The following is a 24,238-nucleotide window of genomic DNA, read 5'->3' as shown; positions in this document are numbered from 1 at the left end:
CTTAAAAATGCTTTAAATAAACAACGGTGGTTAAGTACAAAAAAGTCTGTGTGTACCATGTCCCATCATTCAGTTGGACATTGAACTCCAGGTACATTTTACCCTTTTCTCTAAAGTCCTAACAGCACGTTAAAAACTGTCAAGCTGAAGTTTTGGCCTGTGGGGTAGGGACATTTAGGGCCATCAGCACCAGGAAACACTTAAGGGAAGTTCAGGTTTGGCAACACTGAAATTTGCATTAATAGACTTGAATTTTAATGTCCCGTTAATCTTACACAGAGGCAGTCAAATCCATCAGCACTATTGTTTTCAGACTGTCTGCCCACTAAGGCAAACAATGCATCATTTACACTTGGTTTACATTTATAGTTGGGAAGCAAGCCGTGCAAAGGACTAAGGGGGAGAACCAGAGTGTTTTAAATGCAAATTTGGATTTTGAAGAATCGAGTATTCCTCTGCAAATTCCACATCTGCTAGATCACACAAAAGCTGGGTGCTTGTAATAAAAAATAATAAACGTGTCTCTGCTTTTCCTTTCCCTACTTTAAAATTGCCTTTAAAGCCTTCCTTTCACTTGACTGCTGCAAACTGGAAACTTTAGAAATGAAAGCAGCTGGTCTTTTCCCTCCATCAAGTTGATTGAATTCAGTCACTATACAATAAAAATGGGCAAAAGCAAACCCCAAATCAACCCCCAAAAACATGTCCTGTCTCCTCAAGAGCTTTCACTTACGTTCAAGCCAGGAAATAACAGTAATGTGTATAAACAAAACATAAATTTTAACGTGAATTCTCTTTAGCTTCAGACTACGAGATTTAAAAATTGACCTACTTTATGTAATACTCCCACAGCTGAGTCATCACAGTATCAACTGGTCTCTATCAGCTGCAGGGTAAGATCATCTCTTAAAAAAAAAAAAAAAAAAAAAGAAGCATCCGTACTGAAACGCCTTTTTTATTATGTTAAGAATATAACGTTAATCTAACAGTCCAGACCATAACTGGGGAGGGGAAAATTTTGAAGAAAGTTGGAACTACATGAAGTAGTCTCTTATAATGCAGATGCCATGCTTTGTAGCAACAGCCTGTAAGCTACAGGATAGAATACTGGAGAAGGCAGCAGAAATACAGATTAGTTCCAACTCTGCCGCTGTTACAGCACGTAGCTCCAGGCAAGTAATTTAGACTTCTTTCTTTTTCATCAAACAATAAAATGGAGGGAATGCTACTGCCTTGCAGAATCAGCTGACATTTATACCACACTTTAGCATATGCATAACATTAGCTATTACTACAGAAAAGGAAGGGGTAATATGTTTTTAATACTGGCTTCGTAGGCCTCACAAGAGAAGGTGAAAGTGCTTAATGAACATTAGAAACTCTTCACAGGGGCCTTGATTCACTCTTAATTCACTCTGGGCAGCATCTTACTGCTCCTGGCTTGCAGACCACCAGAGTGAGCAGGAGTCCATTAGTATCTCAGGGCAAAACATCTGTTGATAGCAAAATATTCATTTAAAAAAAAAAAAGTATTTTAATTACTAGTTTCTACTAGTATATAGCCACTTACAACATAATGCTCAGGAGACCAGAAGGAGGTTAAGAGAAACCCAAAAGTAGCTCTTGAGTACAGCTAGCATCTTTTAAGTTTGTCATACAGGAAAAGAAAGACTTGAGCAGCTATGCTGCTGGGATTGTTACAGCAAGTGTGAAAGAGACCCAACAGAAAAAAGCCCCAAAAGGTGATGTGAACGAAGATGCAACTTACACTGAGTACTATCTCTGCTGCCAGCAGCCTATTTGCATTATTTCTTGTAGGAAGTGGTCAAACTTAGAGCCTGTCATCAGTTGTAGGATGAGGGAGAGAAATGGCAACCGCTCACAGGAAAAGAAGCGGGGCAGGCAGCTCCAGCTGAAGCCCTGGAGTCAGGGTCCAGGGTCAGGTTCCTGCACAAATGCCCCTGATGCAGAAGAAGGGGGTGGTGCTGCACAGTTACCATACCCCCCAAAACTCTCTGAGCCCACATCAAGCACGCCCAAATAAAGAGTATTGTTTCAAAGGCTGCAGCAGGCACAGGAGCTCTCGGATGTCTGCAGCATGCTAATCCTGGGCAGGCCTTGCTGGCCCTCTGTCTGAGGGGCTTACCAGGCCATCCGTAGGTGAAGCGTGTCACCTCATGGCAGACTACAGCACTTTTACTTCTGCAAGGACAAGGAAACAAATCACATGAGGTGACAGTAGTGACATTACTCTTTAATTATACTTCACCATCTGCTACCGTGGCAGAACCGTGCAGGTATTTTAAGGCGGTAATCCAGGTCTGACACTCTGAGACCCAAACCAGCAAGAACAGAAGATTTGCTATTTGAGCATCACAAAAACGGTCAGAAAAATGCACCTGTGAAATTACGTTCAAGACATCAAAGCTTTTGAATCAAGAACTATTAATTCCAAACGCATACGGAACGCAGTCTGGCTTCTCAGTGGATGCTTTACAAAGCTGTCAGTTCTGTGAGGCTGGAGCCAAAAGGCAATATTTGATATGTAAAGATGTTTGAGAAGGAGGAGAGTAAAGTGAGAAGAAAGAGTTGTATGAGTCAGCCATGGATCTTGTAAAAATTAAGTGATAGCGTTTTTAAACCACAGGAAAAGAAGATGCATACACAGATTTCCTCATTCCTGGTTTACCAATCGCTAAAGATAACGCTCCCCAAGTTTAAGAGAACTTTCAACTGCGAGCACTTACGGTGCAGGGAGCCAAGCCCTGCGACGGCAGCCCATAACACGGAGGCTTTCCTCCATTGTTCTCACTACCTTCTTGTTTTCAGAATTCATTTTGCAAATGCTGAAAACACAGCAGCAGCAGCAGCAGCCTGAACAGGCCCCACTCCTGACACAAGGCCAGTCTAAGCCGAGGCTGGATGGGGCTCTGAGCAAACTGATCTAGTGGAGGCTGTCCCTGCCCACGGCAGGGGGGTTGGAACTAGGTGATCTCCAAGGTCCCCTTCCAGTCCAAACCGCTCTGTGATTCTGTGACAACTCGCAGCGACACGAGAGGAGCGGTGCCATGAAGTACCACTTGGTGCCCGTGCGGCGGCTGTGCCCTCGCTCCTCTCGGCGGAGCATCACCTCCGGCCTAGGGGCACCAGGGACGCGGGGTGGGCAGCAGGGCCCGACACCGGGACCATTGTTCCAGGTGCAGACATAGCTTGTGCCGGCACCGGCGGGGAGGAGGAGGCGGCGGCGCGCTCCGCCGGGCTGCCGTAGCGCCCGAAGGTCACGGGCAGGAGACGTGCCACCACGCGTGTCGCCACAGGGCGACGTGACCGGCGCTCTCCTCCCACCCCGAAGGCGGCAGGGCGGCCCCGCACCTGCTCACCTGGCCCGGGCCGCCCCCTCGCTCCGTCCCTGCCTCCCTCCCCCGCGGCGCCGCCGAGCGCTGCCCCGGGGGCTCCTCCCGCTCCCGCCCCCGCCCCGGCTCTGACGTCACGGAGGGGCGGGGGGGCGCAGTGCTGGGGGGGCGCCGAAGGTTCCGCGGCGCGGAGGCCCGTCCCTTTGTGACGTCACGGGGAGCGGGGCGAACCTGGCCGGGCGGCGGCGTGGCCGGCGGCCCGCGGGCTCCGTCACAGCCCCGGCAACCTGTTGCTGCTGCCGCCGCCGCCGCCGCCAGCGCGCCCCGCCGGCACCGCCGCCCCCCGCAAAAAAAACGAACATGGGGAGGGCTGGGGGAGAAAAGAGGAGAGCGGGGAGAAGGGTTAAATACAAGCGCCGCCGCGAAGTTGTGAGCGGGAGAGCGAGCACCCTTGCACATTGTCCGCCCTCGTCTTTCCTCCCCCGGGAGTCCCGCTCCCGGCCCCTGCCCGGCGGTGCGGGAGCTGCGCCGCATTGTTCGCCCCGGGGAGCCCGGGGGGAGCCGGGATTTGGGGGGATCTCTCCCCATTTTCCCGTCCCCCCCCCCCCCCTTTAATTAACAACACCGCGGTTTCCTTCCCTCCCCCCCGCCCCGCTTTTGTCTGCCTGCCTGGGAAACGTGGACGCCTCGCGTGTTTCGCCAGACTTTCCACCCGCCGTTCCCGTTTCGATGCCATACTTTAAACTCGCCGGCCCCGGGCTCCCCTCTCCTCTGCAATGCGGATGTATTTTAATTCGGAAATTTCGGGGGGTGCGGGGGGGTGGAAAGGAGGAGTGGGGCAGCTTCGACATAGCGCGCAGGCCCCCCCTGCCCTTCATCCCCAAAACCACACACACATCGTTCCACCGCCTCCCCCGGGCAGCGTTGCAGCGGGGCGGGCAATCGATAGCGGCAGTCAGCTGGAGTCAACTGCAGTTTTTACCAAATCTATAGAATACCGAGGCAAAGTGTCCCGAAGGTCACCCACCCTGCCAAGGGACACCCCTCCGCTGAAAGAAATCGGCGCAGACGACAAGACGCGATATAAACTACAACTTTTAAAGCCTCGCATCAAACACGCCCAAAAGCGAGGATTTCTGTGTATTTCCCCCCATATGCGCCCCCCAAAATTTGTTGTTGGTGTTTTTTTTTTTTGTTTTTTTTTTAACATGGAGATAAAAATCATTATTCGCTCTACTGCATATACGGATAATCCCCCCCGCTTTTCCACACGTAAGGAAAAACTGTCCTGTGCCAATCAAAACGTAACTGGAGCACGAACAAAAATCCAACTACCCATCCACATTTATATGTTTAAAGGATTAGACAATTACGAGGGATTGGTTAAGCGGCTGAATAAAGAGAGGCAGAAATACAGCCCAGGCTGCGCTGGATTAGCCCAAATTTTCGAGCCATCATAATGAATTATTTTTAAAACAGCACCGAGCCATTTTCCTCATTATTCCAGTCAATCCCGAGGAACGCGCTGCCCGTAAGGCGATCCCCGGCTGCTCCGGTGTCTATCGCAAGGCAGAGCAGCCGAGGATCGCACACAGGAGAAGGAGATGTGGTACTGCGAGAAACCAGCTCGCCATAACCAGACACTCGGTTTCAACTTAAAGGGCTTCCAACAACCTCCGCCGCCGCTTCACCAGACGGGGACAGACACACGTACAAAATTAAAAAAAAAAAAAAGAAAGAAAGAAAAAAAGAAAATAAAAAACCCATCCCCCAACCAAAAAAAAAAACAAAAAAACAAAAAAACACCAAACCACCAACCCAAAAAAAACAACAACAAACCTATTTTAGCATGAAAAAGCACAGAATTAAGAAAACCGCTTGAAAATGCAGTTCGGTGACACTATCGTGGCAGCCCCCCGAGCTCCTCGCGTTTCATCTAAAACTAGATTATGATTGTGTCATTTGAGGTCAATACATTTATTCACTGGAGGAATCGCTACACAAATCTGGTTTTATAACCGAACTGGATAGCAGGCTTCCCCGTTAAAAGGGCCCTCTGAAACTCCCCCACCACACCACAGAAAAATCAAATTCAGCATCACATTTGTTCCCAAAGCCTTAGAGCTGCAAGATTAGCTATAAACTTGACATTCACTGCCATTTCCTAAAACTGGGAGTCAAACGATGTATGTTATGACCACTTACGTATTTCTTTTGAATTATATTCCTCTTGGGTCTTTCTTTGCTCATTCTGGTATCCAAATTCTGATTGCAAAAGGGGACAATTGCTTCATGAATTAAAGCCGAGACAATTAAAAAAAAAATTAAAAAATACCGAAAAAATCCAGGGGGGAGGGGGTTGTTTGTAGTGGTATCTTGTAATCCGAGTTTCTTTCCTCACAATGTGATTCTCCTAGCAATAAATCCGAGAAATGGGGGACGGAAGAAAAAAAAATAAGACGAATGCGAAGGAAACAAAAAAAAAAAAAAATCACTTTAGTGAAGCATTATAATGGAAAATTTCCCCCTAAACACAAAAAAACGACGCCCTTGATATCCCCTTTTCTCTTTCTCAAGCCGCCTAAGCGATCTGCAGGTCCTTAGTGTCAGAGCTGTAGTTACATCTTGGAGGAGGAAAGGGGCCGGGAGGAGAAGATAAATAATCGGGACGTTGGAAGTCACGTTTGTGCCGCTGCAGCAGGGAAAGCGGCAGGGACAACTCCAGCAGCGGCGGCGGCTCCGGCGGCAGCAGCGGCGGCGGCAGCGAGGGCTGCACGCACCGTGTGTGTCTCCGCTCCTCCAGCTCCCCCCCAGCCAATGGGAACAGCTCTCCGCCAGCAACTTTAAATGGACCTGGCTCTTTTTTTTTTTTTTTTTTTTTCTTTCCCCTTTCCCCTCCTCTGCTGTTTTTTTATATGTCTGCGTGCGTGCGTGCGTGTGCGCGCGCGCGCGCGTGTATGTGTATATATATATATATATGTATGTATGTATGTATGTATGCGTGTGTATATATATACACACACGGACACACGGCACACACACATACATGCATACACCGCCTAGGGCTCGCCTTTAATTCCCAACCGCGGCAGCAGCCGCAGCGCCCGGGCCCTCGCCGCGCTCAGCGCATGCAACAGGCCTCGCTGAACACTCCATGCGGGTCAGGCGTCATGCGATTCCCTCTCCCACTCCCCACCCTTCTTCCCACCTCCCTTCTTTCGGCATTTAAGCGTGGCCACCCGGCAGCCAAGGTCGCCGCGAGCCCTACGCCGAAACCCGAGCCGGGAGTTTGACGACGGTCCCTCCAGAGCGCAGCACGCTCTGTCGCCGTGCCCTGCCCCCCTCCCCGCCCCGCTGCAGCCTCCTCACTCCTCCCGCCTGCCAAGGGCTGTCCTTCCGCTCTGTCCTTGCGCCCGCCGCGCCTCCCCCGGCTTCGACACGCATGGGGGGCTCGCCGCGCTGGCAGCACCTGAAAGTCACGTTCGGCCGCGGAGGCCCCAAGAATTGTCCTTGCTCGTGGGGAAAGTTGTAGTTCCCTCGCCACAAAATGGCGAACGGCGGAGAACTACACCTCCCGGCGTGCGCCGCGAGCCCCGCGGCCGATTGGCTGCTGGACAAGGAACCCCCTTCGCCACGCTCGTCCTTCCCTAGCACACCCCCCCCCCCCCGTTGGTTTCCCCCTCCCGCTTGTCTCCCCCAACTTCCCCCCCCTCCGCGGAGCTCGGTGGTAGAGGCTGGGCTGGGGGGGCAGGAGGCGGGGGAGAGGTACGGCCGGAGAGGGAGGGGGAAGTTTATTGGGAATCTCTGACAGGGAGTGGGGAGGCAGGCAGGCGCCGCGGGAGGCTGCAGGCAGAGCGCGGGGATTAATGTGTCTGGGTTGGGCTGGGAAGTGGCGGCCCGAAAACTTCGTGTCTGTGTGCTGCGCCCGCCGAGGAGGCGGCGGTCTGGAGCTGCCGGACAGACAGACAGACAGACGGACTGCCTGCCTGCCTGCCGGGCCGGCGGTGTCAGCTCGGGACACTGCGGGCTGGGCTGCCGTGCGGGGCCCGCTCGGTGTCTCCAAGGTGTCCCGAGGTCGCGGCTCGTGCGCCGGGGCTGCCCCGCGGGGCCCAGGCCGCTGGCCCGGCGCGCCCGGGAATAACCTCTCTGTGCGGATGGATGTGTGCTTTTAAATGCCGCCCAGAGCCCGGCGGCTCCCCGGCAGCAGCGGCCCGTCCTCGCCCAGGGCTGCTCGGCGCCTGCTGCCCCATCTTCGGCGGGCTCAGCCTTTGGACCCGCCGGCGGCTCCTGGAAACACGGTGTCGGTGCGAAATCCCGAAGTTCCAATTCTCGATTCATTTCAAATGTATTTTTTCTTTAATTAAAACAAAAAGAAAGTAAACTGTTACGGAAGTGGAATGTCCTTCTTCACCAAAAGCCCAGCAGTTCCTTAATTAAGATGGGTTAAGGTGTTGGAGCAAGCAGAGAGGAGGGTCACGAAGTTGATGAGGGGACTAAAGCACCTTCCCTACGAAGACAGGCTGGGATTGTTTGGGGCTGTTCAGCCTGGAAAAGAACATACTCTGTGGAGACTCCATATTGTTCAAAGCCAGGTTGGAGAAGGCCTTTGAGCATCCTGATCTAGAGGGAAGTGTCCTTTCCCAGGACAGCAGGAGCTATAACTAGGTGATCTTTAAGGTTTCTTCCAACCCCTAATATTCTATAATTCTACAATTACATCTCCTCTAGGAGTGTGACTCTAGGAGTGTCATTAATGATCTCCCTTGGTGTGAGGTATCACCGTGCCCAGTTTGTGCTTTTCTGTAGGACTCGTCATGAACTATGAGGTGCTTTACTTTTACGCTAGTGACTACACTTGGGTGATGCTTTAGGGGCTTTACGCTGTCTTCCATGTGCTGTTTCTATGCTCAGTTCCCTTCTGGAGCATGTTATATCTGCCCCATAGGAATGACAATTTTTGTGCAAGACTCTTGAGTGGCAGTGATCAAAGTCAAGAGAACAGGATGCAGAACTTGCCTGAACCTCACTCACTAGTACCTAGCCTTGAGTCTTCACCATGAGACCATTCTTCCTCACTTATGTAAACAAGTGACCATGGTATTCTCCCTTTACCTTAGAAATGCAATAAAAATAATGTTTAAGACGTTGAAAAGAATAAAGTTATGTCATAATTTCTCTAGTTTCCCTTAACTTTTAATGTTTATTGCTAATTATTTCAGGACTCTTTTCCTAATCTTGTTTAATAAAAATTGGGGTATAAAATGGTCTGTGCTTGGCCTCATCCAATATCAAAGCTTTTATGATAATACTACTTGTGATCAGTTAGTCTTTTGAAGCCTTTCCTTTAGGTCTCTTATAGGAAAATATAGATTCCTTCTTAAGAGTAAGTCTCAAGTGAGGTTTTTTTCATTCCTTGAAATTGGAAATATGCACATTTCTCATAGGACTGTTTAACTTCCTGCCCTCACTTGTTTTTATTAAGGTGTTTATGTAGCATGAAGGTCTAGGACATCCTTGGAAGAATATCCTTTTGTCTTGGCTTTTCTTCAATTAGTAGCAACGAGTCTGTGCTTCTCCAGGAGATATTTTGGAAAGCCAGAAGAGACAAAGATAGCCATTCATGTATTTCTGAGTCAACAACTGAGCAAAAGGTTTTCATGGAAAACCTACCTGGCTTTTCTCAGATGGCATAAGGTAGCAAACCCAACTATTCCCCTGCCCCTTACTTTGGAGACTGCTTCCTGAGTGGTCTTAAAAGTCTCGGTGCTGCTATGTTTGCTACCGGCTTTTGTGCCATGTGTTGAACAAGAGCTTACTGTCAGTGCAAACTAATGAATTTTCTTCTCGAGGCTGGGTGGCAGAAACCTTTCCCATAGATCCGTGGCTCTATTTACATTTGTGTTCTGTTACACAGAGCATTGTATTGTGCACATGCTGGGTATCGTGTATCCGCCGTGGGTCTTGCCTTTCAGTTCTAGCTTGTGTACATTTTGGGGACTGACCTTTTAAATACTGATGCTGGACTGGTTTGCAAAATTAATTAAATGCTGGCACAATAGCACTGGGTATCATAGGTTAACTGCTGTTGATGTCAGTGTTTGCAATTACATTTGATCACTTTTTTTTCTAGTTTCATTGTGACTTTCATCATAGTCACTTCCAACTGTAACTCTGCTTGAAGATGTTTGAGAAGTGACTACTGTTAGCAGGATAGAGATTCCTTGTTCCTTTTTTCCCTTGTCTCCTTCTCATTCATTTCTTCATTATAAATAATACTTTTACAGGAATTACACACATTTGCAAAGGAGCTCCCATACTGGATTTATGTGTTCTACAACTAGTTCTTAGTCACCGTGCAGTGTCAGCCTTTCCAATAACCTCAGTGGTCTGAGTATAATACTATTGTACAAAAAACTTTGGGGACTTTTTTGTTTCTTTGGGTTTGTTGGGTTTTTTATTGTTTTGGGTGGGAAGGAGGATTTCTTGGTTTGCATGGTTGTTTAGGATCAGGTTTTTTTGGGGAGTGAGGATATTGCGGATTATTTCTTTGCATGAGCATAACACATTTCATACATTATTCATTTGGACTTGTGCATACTAAGCATCCTAGATGCAGTTATCTCTGAGCAAGAGGTGAAACATGGTCACTTTCTAGCATATAATATAACTTTCCAGCATACAATTCAGTGAAAAGTGAAAGGAAACTTCATTCAAAAGGAACCTTGGTGATACCTCTCCAGCTACTAAGAGTTTTAATATTTGCCTAGTTCACATCTAAATGAAGATAAAATCCCTCTGAGGTTATAGGAAGAGAACATTCATCATGGCTGACTCACCTATGATTGTATTTCTTTTTCTTTGGGTTGTTGGTTTTTTTTTTTTTTTTTTTTTTTTTTTGGTTGGTTTTTTTGTTTATTTGTTTGTTTTGAATTTTTATTCGGGACTACTGCTTTTGTCACTTTTGGACTTGGAAGGCAGATATATGTGCAGATTGGTTTGTGGTGTTCTCAGAATTCTGGGGCAAGAGTTTTAGTAAGTTCATGTGGAAGGTCCTGCTATGGGTGCTGGCCAAAACAGGTCAAAATTAATAAAAATGAATATGTAGTTCATAAGGAAAATTATATTATTTAAAAAGTTTTTTGGTTCTTATCTCTTCTTATTGGTAAAACAGATAAAACAATAGGCACAAGCAGTACGGAGAAGGCAGAAAGAACATGGGGTGAATTCCGGAGCCACAATTCACCAGTCAGCAAACAAAGGGCATGATGCCAGACAAGTTCGGCCATAAAAGAGCCTTGTCCTGGGGGCAGGCTGTGATTCTTCGTGGACAGATGGCTGCTTACCAGTTCATAAAGATCACTTCTGGATACCTTTCTTCAACTCGTATTTACCTGAATTATGCCTCATAAAATAAAAAAAATTAAATTCTCTAGTGTTGATCAGGTTTCCTACAATAGAAATCTGATACCTTATGTCTTGTGTGGATTAAAGCAAAATGTTTTTTACAGTGAGAAGGATGAAGGTGAGAGAGGGTTGGTAGCTTTGTGCTGATGGGTACAGAACTTGCTTCTAGCCCCAGAGTCTGGTTGGCCATCTGCAGAGATGTGTGGGGAATTCTCAGGGATTTTTTTTTTGAGGTTAGAATCGCTTCTTGGAAGCTAGGTGGAGTAGGTGAAGAGACTTTAGAAGTGGACCCCCAGGTTTGTCAAATCATTACATATTGCTACAGAGTAGCTTTTTGTGTGACAAGCAATGACATCGTTTATGTATAGCATATGTTGCTTCAAGTATGAGAACATGGAAATTTACCACAGGCAGGTGGCTCTGCTAGCAACAAAGAAGGATGTGGAGGCCATCAGAGAGAGGCCTCTGCCTATAGATCCCTCGCCACTGGCTTGAGTTGATGCCTAGACCCCACATTCTGGTTTCCATATTTCCTGATTGGGGTTCCCCTCCACTTCCTGTCATGCTTTACATCCTAGCTGTCCTGTATTCGTAGTCTGCCTCATTGTTTTGCTTTGGTCTTTAAAGCTCCGTAACACATTGCAGTAATATTGGAATAGAATATTAAAAATAGCATTGGACTATTATTTAAGAGAAAACCAGCTACTGCAGTGAATTAATCCCTTGGGGAAGAGGGAAGTGGAACTTTCTTTTATTTGTTCCCACGGGGAAATAAGAGATACGAGTAGCCAGTTACTGGTAATCAGTTTGGCCACTTCCCCCCATACTCTTTTTCTTGTGAAACACATGTATAAATGTATGTGTTTGTTAAATATTTACATAAAATGCAAACATAATGACCATGCAACACAGAAGGTGTTGCCTCTGCATCTGGGTCTAAGGGTTTCCCAACAGGCAGCTTCCAGCATGCACTTAGGCTCTACCTGTGTAGTAGATTCTGCATCACATGCACAGAGGATGGATTCATGCACCATGGATTTATGCACTTGATTTAAAGTCCTCTGGGTAATTGAGACATGGTGCCTGGCATCTCCAGGATCCTTGAAGCAGCCATACATGCACGTGCAGACAGACACTACACAGATGGTCAGAGTGAAAGGATATTAAAGTGGCTAAGTTAAGCACTCAAAAGTTACGAAATGCCAGAGTATTTATGCAGTATTAATTCTATCCGTACATCTATATATTGCTTTGCAATAATCTTAAAATAAATTTAATATCTTTCCCCCCACCTCCATAGAATGACTGTGTTTTATTTGGTGCAGTAAGTGTGTCTGCTCTGGGGGTGAATTAGAGTACATGCTGAAGGAGAGAGAGTGTCGTCTGTTGAACTCTTACCCTCCTGTGTTCCTGTGAGTGTAAGAAGGGAAGACATAATCTCATTGTTAAGGCAGCTGAATGTTGCTTTGGAGAAGTTGATCCTCTGCCAAGGAGTGTGATGCTGGGTAAGCCATTTACATCAATCTTTTAATAGTGGCCAGGTCAGCACTACTAATTTGTACATAAATAGCTACAGTTGTCAGGTGGGTGATGAGTTGTGGCTTGTGACTATCATAGCTCTTGGATCCAAATCTCCTAGTGTGCGGGATACTTTGTTCTCCCACTTGAAAATGTAGAAGAGGAGATGGGGAAATAAGTATGTCTGTGGTTGCTAAAGTGTTCCTGTTGTAGGTCTTGCATCGTTCCTCATTTTATGGGTTTTTTTAGGACTACACATGTGCATCTGCATCAAAGGCTGCTGGAAGCTGTATCCTTTGAATACAGAATATGCAGTGCTTAATGCGAGCAGGACCTGGATTTTAGGTATTGAGATCTTCATTTCTGACTGTCTCAGTTTACAGACTGTAAAACGGAATTAATACATTCCTTTAGCACACAGAAGTGATGGAAACATATCACCTGTGGACTGTCATGATGTTCTCGGAGGAAGCACCGCAGAAAAAGCACCACAAGTCTCTTCAGTTGGCTCTTTGTCTGCCTTTTCTCTATTTAATTTAGTACTTAAGTACTTTGTCAGCTTTTCTTTTCTTTGAATTTTATTTCACTCCTTTTTACAGCTAGCAATGTAAGGTTGCTTGTCCTTGCCACGTTGTTCAGCATTTACTGCAGCTTGCTCAGTTGCCCTGCATCTGTTGAGATGTAGGATTGTGGGACAGTGACCCCTGAGGCGCAGAAGCTGGAACAAAATCCTCAGAAGTACACAAGCTTGAACAAAAATTGTCAAATTGGTATGAACTTCTGATTTTGTTTCAGTTCAAGTTGCTGCATAAACTCTAATCTTGCATGAATGTGAACTGTTTTAGTTGAGGTAGTAGTTTAAACCATTCTATTAAATTGAAGTAAGAGGCTTTTACATGGAGATAAGAGCTCCAGGAGGAAGAAGGAAAACAGAAGTGTCTTAGTGAAAGGAAGAGGGGGGAGAGAAGCACTCCGTCCTTGTTCCTCCTCTTCTTCTTACTTCTCTTACTCATTTGAAAGTCTTTCTTCTTCCCTTCTCTCCCTCAGCCTTATGAAGAGTATGATGCTTACTTTGAGCCACGGGGAGGATCAGGCTTGTGGGACTAATACTCTCAAAGTTGTGATCAGAGGACAATGGTGATGGGCAAGGGGAGATCCTCTCTGTGGCCAGAAGACACATGGGGCAGTGATGGAGCAGGGGAGGGAAAGATGACTGCCTTGCCGATATTTCATTGGTGAAAATGGCATGAGAATGGGGGAAGATTGAGAGGAGAAAGAAGAGGGTGGGACTGGAGTGCAGAAGCAGGTAGGTTGTGAGAATGGAGAAGGACTGGGGAACAGGGCAGGGAGTAGGCAGATGGAAAGGGGCAAAGGCTGGTTTTGCTGTAGAAGTTGGATCTGGTGATTTTGTGGGAGGAAGGAAAGAGGCAGCACAGGTTTTGGTGCTCCAGGGTGGACCAGAGGCTCCAGAGATTCCCAGTTCAGCCAGTAGCATTCCATAAATCTGTTATTTGCATGTCTGCTTTTCCTGTCTGCACATCAGCTGTGTGGGCAGAGCCTGTCTTCCAGGGCTTAATTTGCAAAGAGAGAGAGTACATAGGGCTCTGAGATGAGATGCTGCATGCTGAAGCCCATCTGCATGGGCAGTATTGATGCTCCTCCCATGCACAGGACACATTCAGTTTTCCTGTTGGGAAAAACACCCAGCTCAGTTACCCAGAGCTGATTCCAGCCGATTAATAGCATGGAAAAGTGGTGAATCAGGCATTGAGTTTGGCTCCAGTGCTGGCAGGGTCTGTGCTGGTTGCATCCAATTTACTAGCCAAAAATTAGCCATCATTTTGCCTTGTAACTGACCGTAAATTTCAGATGTTTGAAACATCATTTGTATTATATGCAAGTAGAATAAATTTTGAGCATAGTGGAAGCTGTGTTTTTAATAAAAGGCCATGTCTGTAACTAATCAAGTAACACACAGAGTGATGGCTCCTACTGAAAGGCAGAAGCAGCAAGTTGTTGTAGTCATAAGGAAGGTTATCAGACCATTCAGTGTTCAGTAACAATATAGAAAAGGCCTGATCCTACAAAGTGCAGGGTGCTCTCAATTGCTTTTGATTTTTGATCAGTTTTTGAGGTACCCCTGCAAAGCACAGAGTCAACACTTTGCTTAGTTAAATCACTAAGCAAAGAGCAGAATGTAGGAAATAAAGTATGAGAACAGCTTGCTTGTTCTTAGGAATAGCTTTTATTGCCCAAAAACTGGGGTATATTTACTTCTTGTTTGTGACAGACAGTTTAATAACTTCAATGGTGATCTCTGTTTTTTATTGAATTTGTAATGTGTGCTGGCTTTGGATGTGCAGTTTCAGTCTTCTGCTGATGTGAGATGGAATTTGTTCTCTGTTTGGCTCATGCCATGTCTTCTGTCAGTTCAGTGCCTGTGTAAGCAGGGTTCATGGCATGCAGTAACTTGGTGTGAGAGGCTAAGATAAAACCCCAGCTGTTTCTTAAGATATTGCCTGCTGTTATCAAGAGGCTCAGGTTAGCAATTTTAAGTGTTACAAGGACCTATGTTTTTGAACTGCTTTCCTGAAGAGAAGATAGAAATGTACATGCTTGGCTATTTTAGGAATAATTCTTTCTTAAGTGTGCTTATGCTTTATGAAATGTGGTTCAGGGAATATGGGTAATAGAGCTGAATTATCATCCTTGAGTGTTTGTAGATTAAGGATATTGTGTACAAGTGAGTCATGGTAAAAGCTGAATTACTTTTTAAATACCAGCAACAACAACAACAATAGAGAAAGGATAGCCCAACCAAGTGTCGGTCACACATCACTGTAATTCTTAAGGGATTCGGGTACAGCTGAAGATTTGCCTTCTTCACTGACACGGATGCAACACACCAGCAGCCAGCCAGTTTCCATGATCCCTCCTGCTGACCAGTCCATGAAGAAATAGCTATCTGCCAAACAAGCTGTTTGTTTTATTTCAAAGCCCCAGTGGGCCCAGCCCTTCCTGCCTAGCAGCTGCAGCAAGGCCCCATTCCTGCTCAGAGCCTGGCCTGGGAAGAGATTGCTCATTGGCCCAGGAGAGTGGTTCTCCATAATTGGCTTGTGAGGAATGCTTTGTGAGAGGATTTGGCCTTTCTTTTAAATTGTTTGTTTTATTAAAGTTTGTTTATTAAAGTGAATATCTGGTAACAATAGAAACATGTTTTTTGAAGCCTGTGTATTGCCAAGAGAGCAGGATAGAGCACTATCAGGTTATTGCTTCCCCAGGATCAGAAATACACAGGCAGCTCTGCAGATCCTTGTGGGCAGTGTTCCAGCAGCACCTTTGTTCTCCCCTCTTCCACTTGAACTCTGATGGATCTGCTGTAGTCATCACTCCCTGCATCTCAGCAGGGGGTACAGGGATGTGGGAGTTGCTCCACCTGTGGCATTTCTGATAAACAGAGGTTAGATCTGTACTGCAGATTGAAGCTGTACCAAAGCTAGCTTTGAACAAGCCAATCCGAGTGCCTCTGGCAGTCTAGCTGATGAAGTAGAGGGGTCTGGATGTGCTCATTTATACCACTAAAAATATGATTGTTTACCCTTGGAAGGTAAATTAATCTGAGATGGTAAATTAATGCAGAAAGCCAAGTCTGCCTCTAGTAGCCAAGACAGTTTAGCCAGCTTTGCACCATGCACGTACCCAGTCAATTGTGTTCATTAATTAAAACTGCCAGTAAATTTAAAACATTGTTTGTCATATTGAGTTCCTATACTATTCTTTCATCAGCTGACAGGGGAATATTACACCTGCAGCTGTCACAAAAAGTGTGGGCAACAGCCCTAGTAGCCCTTTCTAGAGTGTGTCTTACATGTGGTTACATAACCTGTTATATGTCAGCTTGCCTATCTGGGATATGAGATGGCTCCTCTTGTGAACCCAGGAAGATGAATTTTAAACCCAAGCTAATCTTGTTCAGAACTTATGGCTTTTGGAACTGGAGCATCTCATCACTATATAATAATATGTTTGTATGTTGTAGTTTCTCTGCATGGAACATAACACAAATAATCTCAGGCTTTCTTAGCAAACCATTCTGGATGAGGGAATTGTCTGGATGAGGGAATGGCGTGGGAACACTGTTATGGACCAGTGAGTCAAAGACTGGAATTCCCTGTATAAACCAGTAATCTGTCTGGTGAGTTAACATGCTCAGAGCTGCAGTGGTTTGGGTTTGTTGACACACTTCTCAGTGAGACTGGTGTTATTCAGTTTTCTGGCTAGGACTGATTTTGGACAGCCGAGTGAAACAAATGTTCCTAGGGTGAAGCATGAACTGAAGGCTTGAGGTTAAAACAAAATATCCTTTGCTGGCCTTGGAAGAGAATAGCAAGAGTGGTGATTTTTAAATCCTGCCTATGAGATCAGTGTTAAAAGCCTTGAGCAATGTGGTTAGGTCTGTGTCTAAAGTGTGTGTAGGTGCTGTGTCCTTGTAGTCACAGCAGAGATTTCTGCTTGCTTTGTGACTTGGCTCAGTCTTTAAATGGACACACTCTGAACTGTTTTCTTCTGTAGCTATCTGTATTCTGCTCTTGTTGGACACGCAGACTGTGATCCAGTAGCTCAGCTGGATAAACTGAAATTTTTTGAGGGGAGGGTTTAGGATGGACTTCTCTACTGAGGAGAATTCATCATTGTCCCAAGTGATGCAGAAGCCTTCCTGCGGGGCTCTTCCACTGGCAATCCTCAGACCACAGGTGGAGGTCCCCAGCAGCAGCCAGGGGCTTCCCAGTGCCTGAGTGTTTCCTCCTCAGCCATTTATGTTGCTGGTGGGGAGAGAATTTCTCACCTGTTCCGTAGCAGACCCTTTTTGGGACAGTAAGGATTTGTGAGATAAACAGGATGGGTTGCTAAGGGATTCTGAGTTGGCTGATTGTCACCATATCAACTGACCCAGAATGGCTGAAGCCTGCTGGATGTCACCACCTGCTCTTTGCCACCCATTCTTTTCTGGCTTGCCTTCTCCTGTCTTGCTTCCAGTCTGCTTGCTTCAAAAGGAAAAAAGCTAGCTGAAGAGACCTGCACTACTGGTTATTTGATGTAGATTTTGCTAAAATGGACTGACACATACATACAATTCTGGCTGGTGGTAGCTGTGCATGAATAAACATAATTACCCATGGCTGTGATGTGGTATCTAGCTACTGTAGATGCAAAGCATGAATTTAATAACTGTGTATGGTTGAAATGGTTATAAATGCACGACTGTGCAGTGTAGACAGGGCCTGATATATCACTCATTTGTACATTTGTAATTAATTGTAGGAACAAGATTGTTCTTTGCATGTGTTCTTTCTTTGCTGCCAAGCACGACAGAGAGTTATAATGATCTTATACCTTAAGCTTGTAATAAAATATTGTTGGTTACCTAGCAAAGAAATTTCTTAATTAAGTTTGCTACACAAAATCCCATCATGCTTTTTAAGATTTTTTTTTTGCTAGAACTCCTTAATGACTTTTACCTCTGAGTATAATCAACAACAAAATTTCCGATATTTAAGAAACATTTTCTGCATATTTTTTCCATCTGGATATAATGGAGCATAATTTAAGACTATGGGCAGAAGAGGGGGTAAATGATGCATGTAATGATTGTTTTAACATTTACAAGAAAATAATTTATTTAAATTGGATTAAGCCTTAATATTATCACACTTTTCTACCTGATTTAACATGGAGGGGAGGGTGGGGAAAAGGGAAGAAAACGATTTCATGGTGAAGTGTTTTAAGTATTTTCTTTGCTTTTTGATCATCCAGGCATCCTGCCCCACAGCCATGTAAATTTTCTTACATACAAATGTTCATTGCCATCTTTTACATTCCTCTGCTGACAGTGAAGAGGTCATGCTAAATCAAACTGATGGAGAACTGGACATCGTCTTTATCCTGAATGCCCAGATTAATTCTACCAGAACAGAGGTGGGATAACAGCAAAGAATAATTTGCTTTTCTGTATTACTGCTTTTAAGAACTCTGTTCATCATATTGCTAACTCTGGTATACATATTCAGAGTGAGACAAAGAAATAAGTACCTCCCTAGGCAGGACGGAAGACCTTAGAGGTCTGTGGCTTTTTTCTGTCCCCAGCAGTTTTCCTACCAGCCTAATTATTTCTGCTGAGAATGGGTCTCCAAGTCCAAACTTTATCATCTTCGTCTAATTCTTTTCCCCTTTCCAGGAGAGAGGAATCAAGTGGGATAAATTCTGTATCTGTATGCTATCCAGCTTTGAGTCTACTGATTGAAGTGTTTTGTTTATAATAGATGCTGTTTTGACGAGGGAAAAAAAAAAATCTCCTACAGTCAAAGGAGCTCTATTAGTGGCAGAACCAGCAAAGCCTGGTTTTCTCTAGGTTGGTGCCTCATGGTTTCATAGTGAAGTACAATTGTGTCTTTTTTCCTACAGAGGGGTCATTTGTTAGGTTTCTCTCCCATGTGGATTCTTTAATGCTTCATAAGGTTTAAATTCATGTTGCAGCTTTTTTTTTTCTTCCAGCTATGATACTTGTAGAACCGCTTTCTTTTTCTAACTATTTTTTTTACAAAGAATGTGGAAATTTGAGTGTTCTGTGTATCTATTGCATTTTGTTAAGATAGAAAAAAAAAAGCCTGGAAACTCAGTGTGTGACTTTCCAAACTTCAGTGTCATAGCAAGCCAAACAATAATGGTAGTATCTTGTTAAGTACATTGCCCAATTTGGGTTTGTATTTAAGTGCCTGCCTTCTGGGAGACGGATGTTTGGCTTTCTAGTTAGTCCTGCTCTTCCAGTAGAACTACTGTCATCAATGGAAGATGTTCTGGCTTTATGAAGCATCAAATAATTATTATGCAAACTCCTATTAAAATGACAGATTTTCTTCCCAGTCCCATTTTCATTTGAGTCAAAAGTAAGTTCCTCATCACATTCAAGAGGAATTTTGTTTCTTTTACAGCTGTAAAAGAATTCAGAGGTTGGAGCTGTTTTATTGCCACCAGTGTACTATTAATCGCTTACATGTAAGCTAGAAAAGATTCCTTCCCAAATCCAGTTTCAGTACACAAAGCTGGGTAGTGTGGTCTGTGAAATCTCATATTTGTAAATTAACAGGTTTTGTTCAATTTGTGTTGTAGTGGTATAATACACATAGAATTCCTTTTTTTTTTTTCTGTAAGATATTCACTTTTAAAACTTAAAAGTACACTTCAGATAAATGGAAGGTGAAATTCTATTGATGCACACATTCTTTGTATGTGCATAAGCTTCTGTTTACTTGGGAAGTATAATATCAGTAGAGTACTTCTTGCTTTAAAGTTTATTAATTTCTTTCTTCTTTCTTTGAGGTGTCAGTACTAAGAAAGATGAATCATTTACTAGTGGGAGGCCTGACACATGATGAAATCACTATCTGACACTTCAATGACTTCCAATGTTGTTCCCTGAACATTCAGCAAAGTGCAGATGATGTGATGTTGCAGTTCTGTGGGTAGTGTTTTCTCCTTTTTTTCACGAATGGGTGAAATTCTTCATCATCACATAGTGTGTGAGATCTTCCCCATTTGGGATGAATAGCTTTTCTTCATTGTTTAGAGTGATTCATAATCTGATGCAGGAAAAAATAGAACACATCTGCAACTGGCAGAGAAGATCTTTATACTTCTCCTGAGAATCAGTGAAAAAGCAGAACGGGATCCATGGAGTTTTTTTCCTGGGGAAGGGTGTGGGGGAGGGCACAGATAACATTCTTGGCTGAGTGTTGCTACTGTTTGGAGTCCTTCTGTTAGGACCGAGCATGCAAATCTCCATTGTGTTACAAATGAACTGCACCTAAGGGATAGTTCTCTGCTGGCCACAGGATTACCTCCGGAACAGGGCAGTGATCTCAACCCAAAGGCGTTTAGGGTGTAAATTAGCATCTGACAATCAGGCAATTGGCAATAAACAGGTGGGTGTTTGACAATAAGCTGAACAGTTTTACCTACTTAAAAAGTAAGTAAATTTTAGTTCTGTTGTCTTCAGACCACTACACCGTTCTGCAACAACATAGGTTAGAATTTTTGCCTTACTTACCTTCTTTCCCTTCCCTGTGTTTCTATTCACTTCCGTCCCCATCCCCCCGCCCCGAAAGTGTTGCAATAGTTTCAGACTATTAAGATATTTTCCTATATCACGCAATTTGAAGTCTGAGCGATGTTACTCCTGCTCCTTTCCCAAGCTACATCACTCGTTCATTCAGATGCCCTGCTGTAAGTAAAATGTCACAGGCTGGGAAGTTGTAGGTACAGACATGCTTCCCAGTACCAAGTCTGGCATCTAAAATGTGCCTTCAGGGTTTTCTTCTAACTTAACTGGTTCCCCACTTTGTTTCCTCAGAAAATCATGGTCTTTTCCCAGTCCATCTTCTCTCATTTCTGGAAGTTATGGGGTTTTTCTCTCTTGATGACTTTGTGTAGTTCTCATCCTCTGCTGTCTGAACGTCTTCATTTCCTATTGTCTATCACCCGGATACTTTACAGAATGTACCCTTCACAGATATATGTGGGTACAGCAGAACTAAATATTCATTAAACTAAGGTCGTGGGGGAAGACCATGAAAGAGCTGGCAATTAAACTTGCCTTTCAAGTAAAGACACAATATATATCTTGTGGGATATTCTCCCTCTCTAGTGGCTAATTTTTGTATCCTTGATTTTGCCCTCCAGGGTTTTGGCTCTAAACTGTTCTACATCTACTACTGTAAAGAAGCAGGTGACCTTTGGAAATAGTAAAACTGTCTTAATTATGTGTTTGTTGTTTGCTATTGCATGTTCCTCAGCAGTATGCATACATCAGATGTAATTATGTGTGCAAAAAGTCTTTGCTTACTGCCTTACTACTCAGGATCTGATTTAAACAATGGTAAGCTTCAGAAAGGGAGAAAAAGGAAAAAACTATATCAATTTCCAATCCAGAGATACTTTGGTGTGTCTCTACCATCTTTCCTTGGCATCTCTACATTCGAATCATCTGTCACATTAGGCGTGGATCCTGGTTGTTCATTACATCTGCCCAGAGTGCCCTGGCTGGAGGGATCTCGGGAGTCTGTCTTTGACACTGACATGAGCTTCTCCTGACTTTACACAGAGGACTGCTCATCGGTGCCTGGTGAATGGAGAATGTAGGAACTCCCTGTGGGCTTCACGGATCACAAAACCCAATGTGCAGGTGTGACTGAGGACAGGGCTGCTGATAGCAAGGGGAGGCTGCCCACCCTTTCTGATCTGATGAGGAAGCTCTTTTTAGGACTGCTCACACCCTTGGGCCAGGCAGAAAGAACTAGATCACCACGAGCAGTTTAAACAGCAGACATTGGGTGGCTCCTCCTGGAGTGCTGTTCCAAGATGGTGTAAGCTGATCCAAACCAGAGCAGTGGCTGCCTGGCTTTGAATCATCCACATCCACACCCCGTGTATTGCACCAGCGCTGCTGCTTGTCTGACTCCACAGGGAGCTGAACTAACACGGCAGTGTTAAGAATTTTTTTGAAGTTAGTTCTGTCTTCTCTGAACCTGTTCAGAGTGAGACCAGAGGAGCATCCTTGTTGGCACAGGAAAGGGCAGCAGCTGGGGAAGGAGGGACCGTGGCAGCCGCAGCTTACATCGGATTAGACTGTCAGGGAACCACGGCTACATTTGGAGAAGGCACATGAGCATCTCTGGGTGATTTGAGGGGACAATACCCCCAGGCAGGAGGAGGGGCATTGCGATAGTAATCTCTCCCAGTAGGACAGCTGATCCAGAGAGAATATTTGTCTACAGTATAAAATAAATTAAAGAAGAACTCTACAAACACAGTGAAAAGACCTAGAAGTTTGCTGTCAGTGTTCTGTAAAACAAGTTAATTCAACATAGGCCTAAAAGATGTTTGTTTTGCTCCCATCCCTCTCCTTGGCAGCCCACTCCATCCTTTTTGCAAGGCGTGAGATATCCTCCTGCCCTAGCCCTCTTAGGCCATGGCATGACGGGCACCCTGCCAAACGAGGCTGATCTTATAAGCTGCTACTGCCCTGGTTGTTGCTGGGACTGTTAGCATGATTTTTAATTCACTTCTGTGCTGCCCTCATTTTTTCTCCAGCCGGAGCTTGAAGTGGGAGTGTGCTTAGTTAGCTGTGAACTACACTGCTGCAAATTCATGGTCTATTAACACTTTTTCAAAGCTCCCCTTTCTGTTCTCTGAAGAATTAGAACACAGCTTGCAAAACAAATAAACAACAACAACAACAAAACCAAACAAGGAACAACTCCAAACAAAAATACCCCGAAACTCAAGGCTATTGCACAGTGTCATTGCTTAAGGCTTTGCTTTTAAAATGATTGCTAAGATAGGTTTGTTTGTGTGCTTCCTTGCTTTCTCTATAATGTATTTAGAGTTGAAAACAACAGCATCGGTAATAAGCTGCAGATGAACCTAAGGTAGATGTGACAGCGTAATGCGGATAGTGCGCCTAGAATTTGTCAAAGCAGGCGAAATAACCCCACCTTGGGCAATTTTCAGAAGAAATACGCTACAGTACTTGTCAGGTCAGGGTAACTGCTACATACACATACTACCTTCTGGCATACGAATATCGCTTTGTATAAGGCAGTCGCACAGTAAAAGAAAAGGGGGAGGAAGGCAAAGAGCCTGATCTTGCGGAGTCTTACAACAAGCCAAGATCTCAGAAAATTGCTGAAACAGAAATCAGCCTTCTTTAGGAATAATTTCATTTACCTGTAAACTATCCACAAGTTCCATTTGCATTTACATTCTGATGAAACAAACAATACTGTAATATTTATCAGTGTATTTTGGAGACTATATCTACTGTCATCAGCAGGAATACAAAATTAGGCTACAAATAGATTTTTTCTCATCAACAGATTACTAAAAATTTCAGAATTACTGACACAGTCTGGATACATATTTGGCAGAAATGTCTTTCAGTATGAAATAACTAGAGAACTTCAGAATCAAAATCTCCAGTATCATTGTAGGTATAATTTTTCTGTCAAATATTTATATTCTTTGTTTTTTACAAATTACGTACAAAGATCTCATAATTTATCTTTCATTGAAACAAGTAACAAAGGAGTGGTAGAGAGCAGTTGAATTGTGATAAGATGTTGACCCATATATGTAGGCATATTTTTTCTTTGCCAGGATGTGAAAAAGAAAACAATGGCTTTCATAATATACTCTTATAAAAACAGTATGACAGCTTTCACCACAACCTTTATGTGTTTGTAATACCTATTTACACACACATTTGTATACAGAGATATGAAAATCATATCTTGGAAATCAAAGGGGGCATGGGTATATGGGTGTGCTTAGATCATGAGTGCACCACCTCTGTCATTCACGCTCTAGGAGTCTGGGTTTTTTACTACAAAAAGCAGAATCATCTACTGAAGTGTGGGAATAATGTAAGAACACTTCCTGTTTCCCTAGATTTTGTATAATTCTAAGAATATGTTGATTTAACTTGACTCACACCTCCGTGGAAGAGGAGCCACCCATACAGCAAACCCTCTCAAGGAAACCATGAGTTAAGATAAGGCATTCATTTGTTACCTTAGCGTTGTTAGCACAATGGCAGTGCTTGACCATGAACACCTTGCCTTTGTCTCCCCCTGAACCTTTGGGATTCCCTTAGCTAGAGGGATAAAAGCCCAGGAAGTCACAAAGACAATGGAATTTAGCAGGACTGGAAATGCTTCCTTTCACAATGTGAAATTACTGGTGTGATTTCCAATTGTTGCAGTCAACGAAACTTTTCTTTTGAGAAGACTGTGCATCAGCATATGCTGTAATGACAAAGAAAAAGGAAACGCTTGACTTCGGGAAAGGTTTTCAATGTGAGCTGGGGAAAAGCACTCTGGAATAGCTGTGTTTATTGTTACATTCTGTAA

General features: G+C 44.5%; 1 protein-coding gene across 6 annotated transcripts in view; it reads right to left on the bottom strand.

The window, feature by feature from the left end:
• Positions 1–7,670, bottom strand: part of JARID2 (jumonji and AT-rich interaction domain containing 2) — a 215,706-nt gene extending 208,036 nt beyond the window's left edge. Inside the window, exons 1-2 of one of the 6 annotated variants that reach the window (XM_041413111.1) lie at positions 6,823–7,670; positions 5,559–5,766 (exon numbers count right to left, since the gene is read on the bottom strand). In XM_041413111.1, the coding sequence (XP_041269045.1) occupies positions 5,559–5,603 (45 nt within the window). In that variant the 5' untranslated portion in view covers positions 5,604–5,766; positions 6,823–7,670. Of the gene's footprint in view, positions 1–733; positions 780–4,022; positions 4,121–5,558; positions 6,217–6,561; positions 6,796–6,822 lie in introns of those variants that run through there. The other 5 variants (XM_041413113.1, XM_041413112.1, XM_041413110.1 and 2 more) reach the window with 5 other exon arrangements.
• Positions 7,671–24,238: the final 16,568 nt, after the last annotated feature.

This window comes from Onychostruthus taczanowskii, unplaced genomic scaffold (assembly GCF_017590055.1).
Source record: "Onychostruthus taczanowskii isolate IOZ18803 unplaced genomic scaffold, ASM1759005v1 scaffold40, whole genome shotgun sequence".
In the NCBI taxonomy this organism is placed as follows: Eukaryota; Metazoa; Chordata; class Aves; order Passeriformes; family Passeridae; genus Onychostruthus; species Onychostruthus taczanowskii.
The sequence above is the reverse complement of the archived record's forward strand: the minus strand, read 5'-3'. Positions and strand labels throughout refer to the sequence as shown.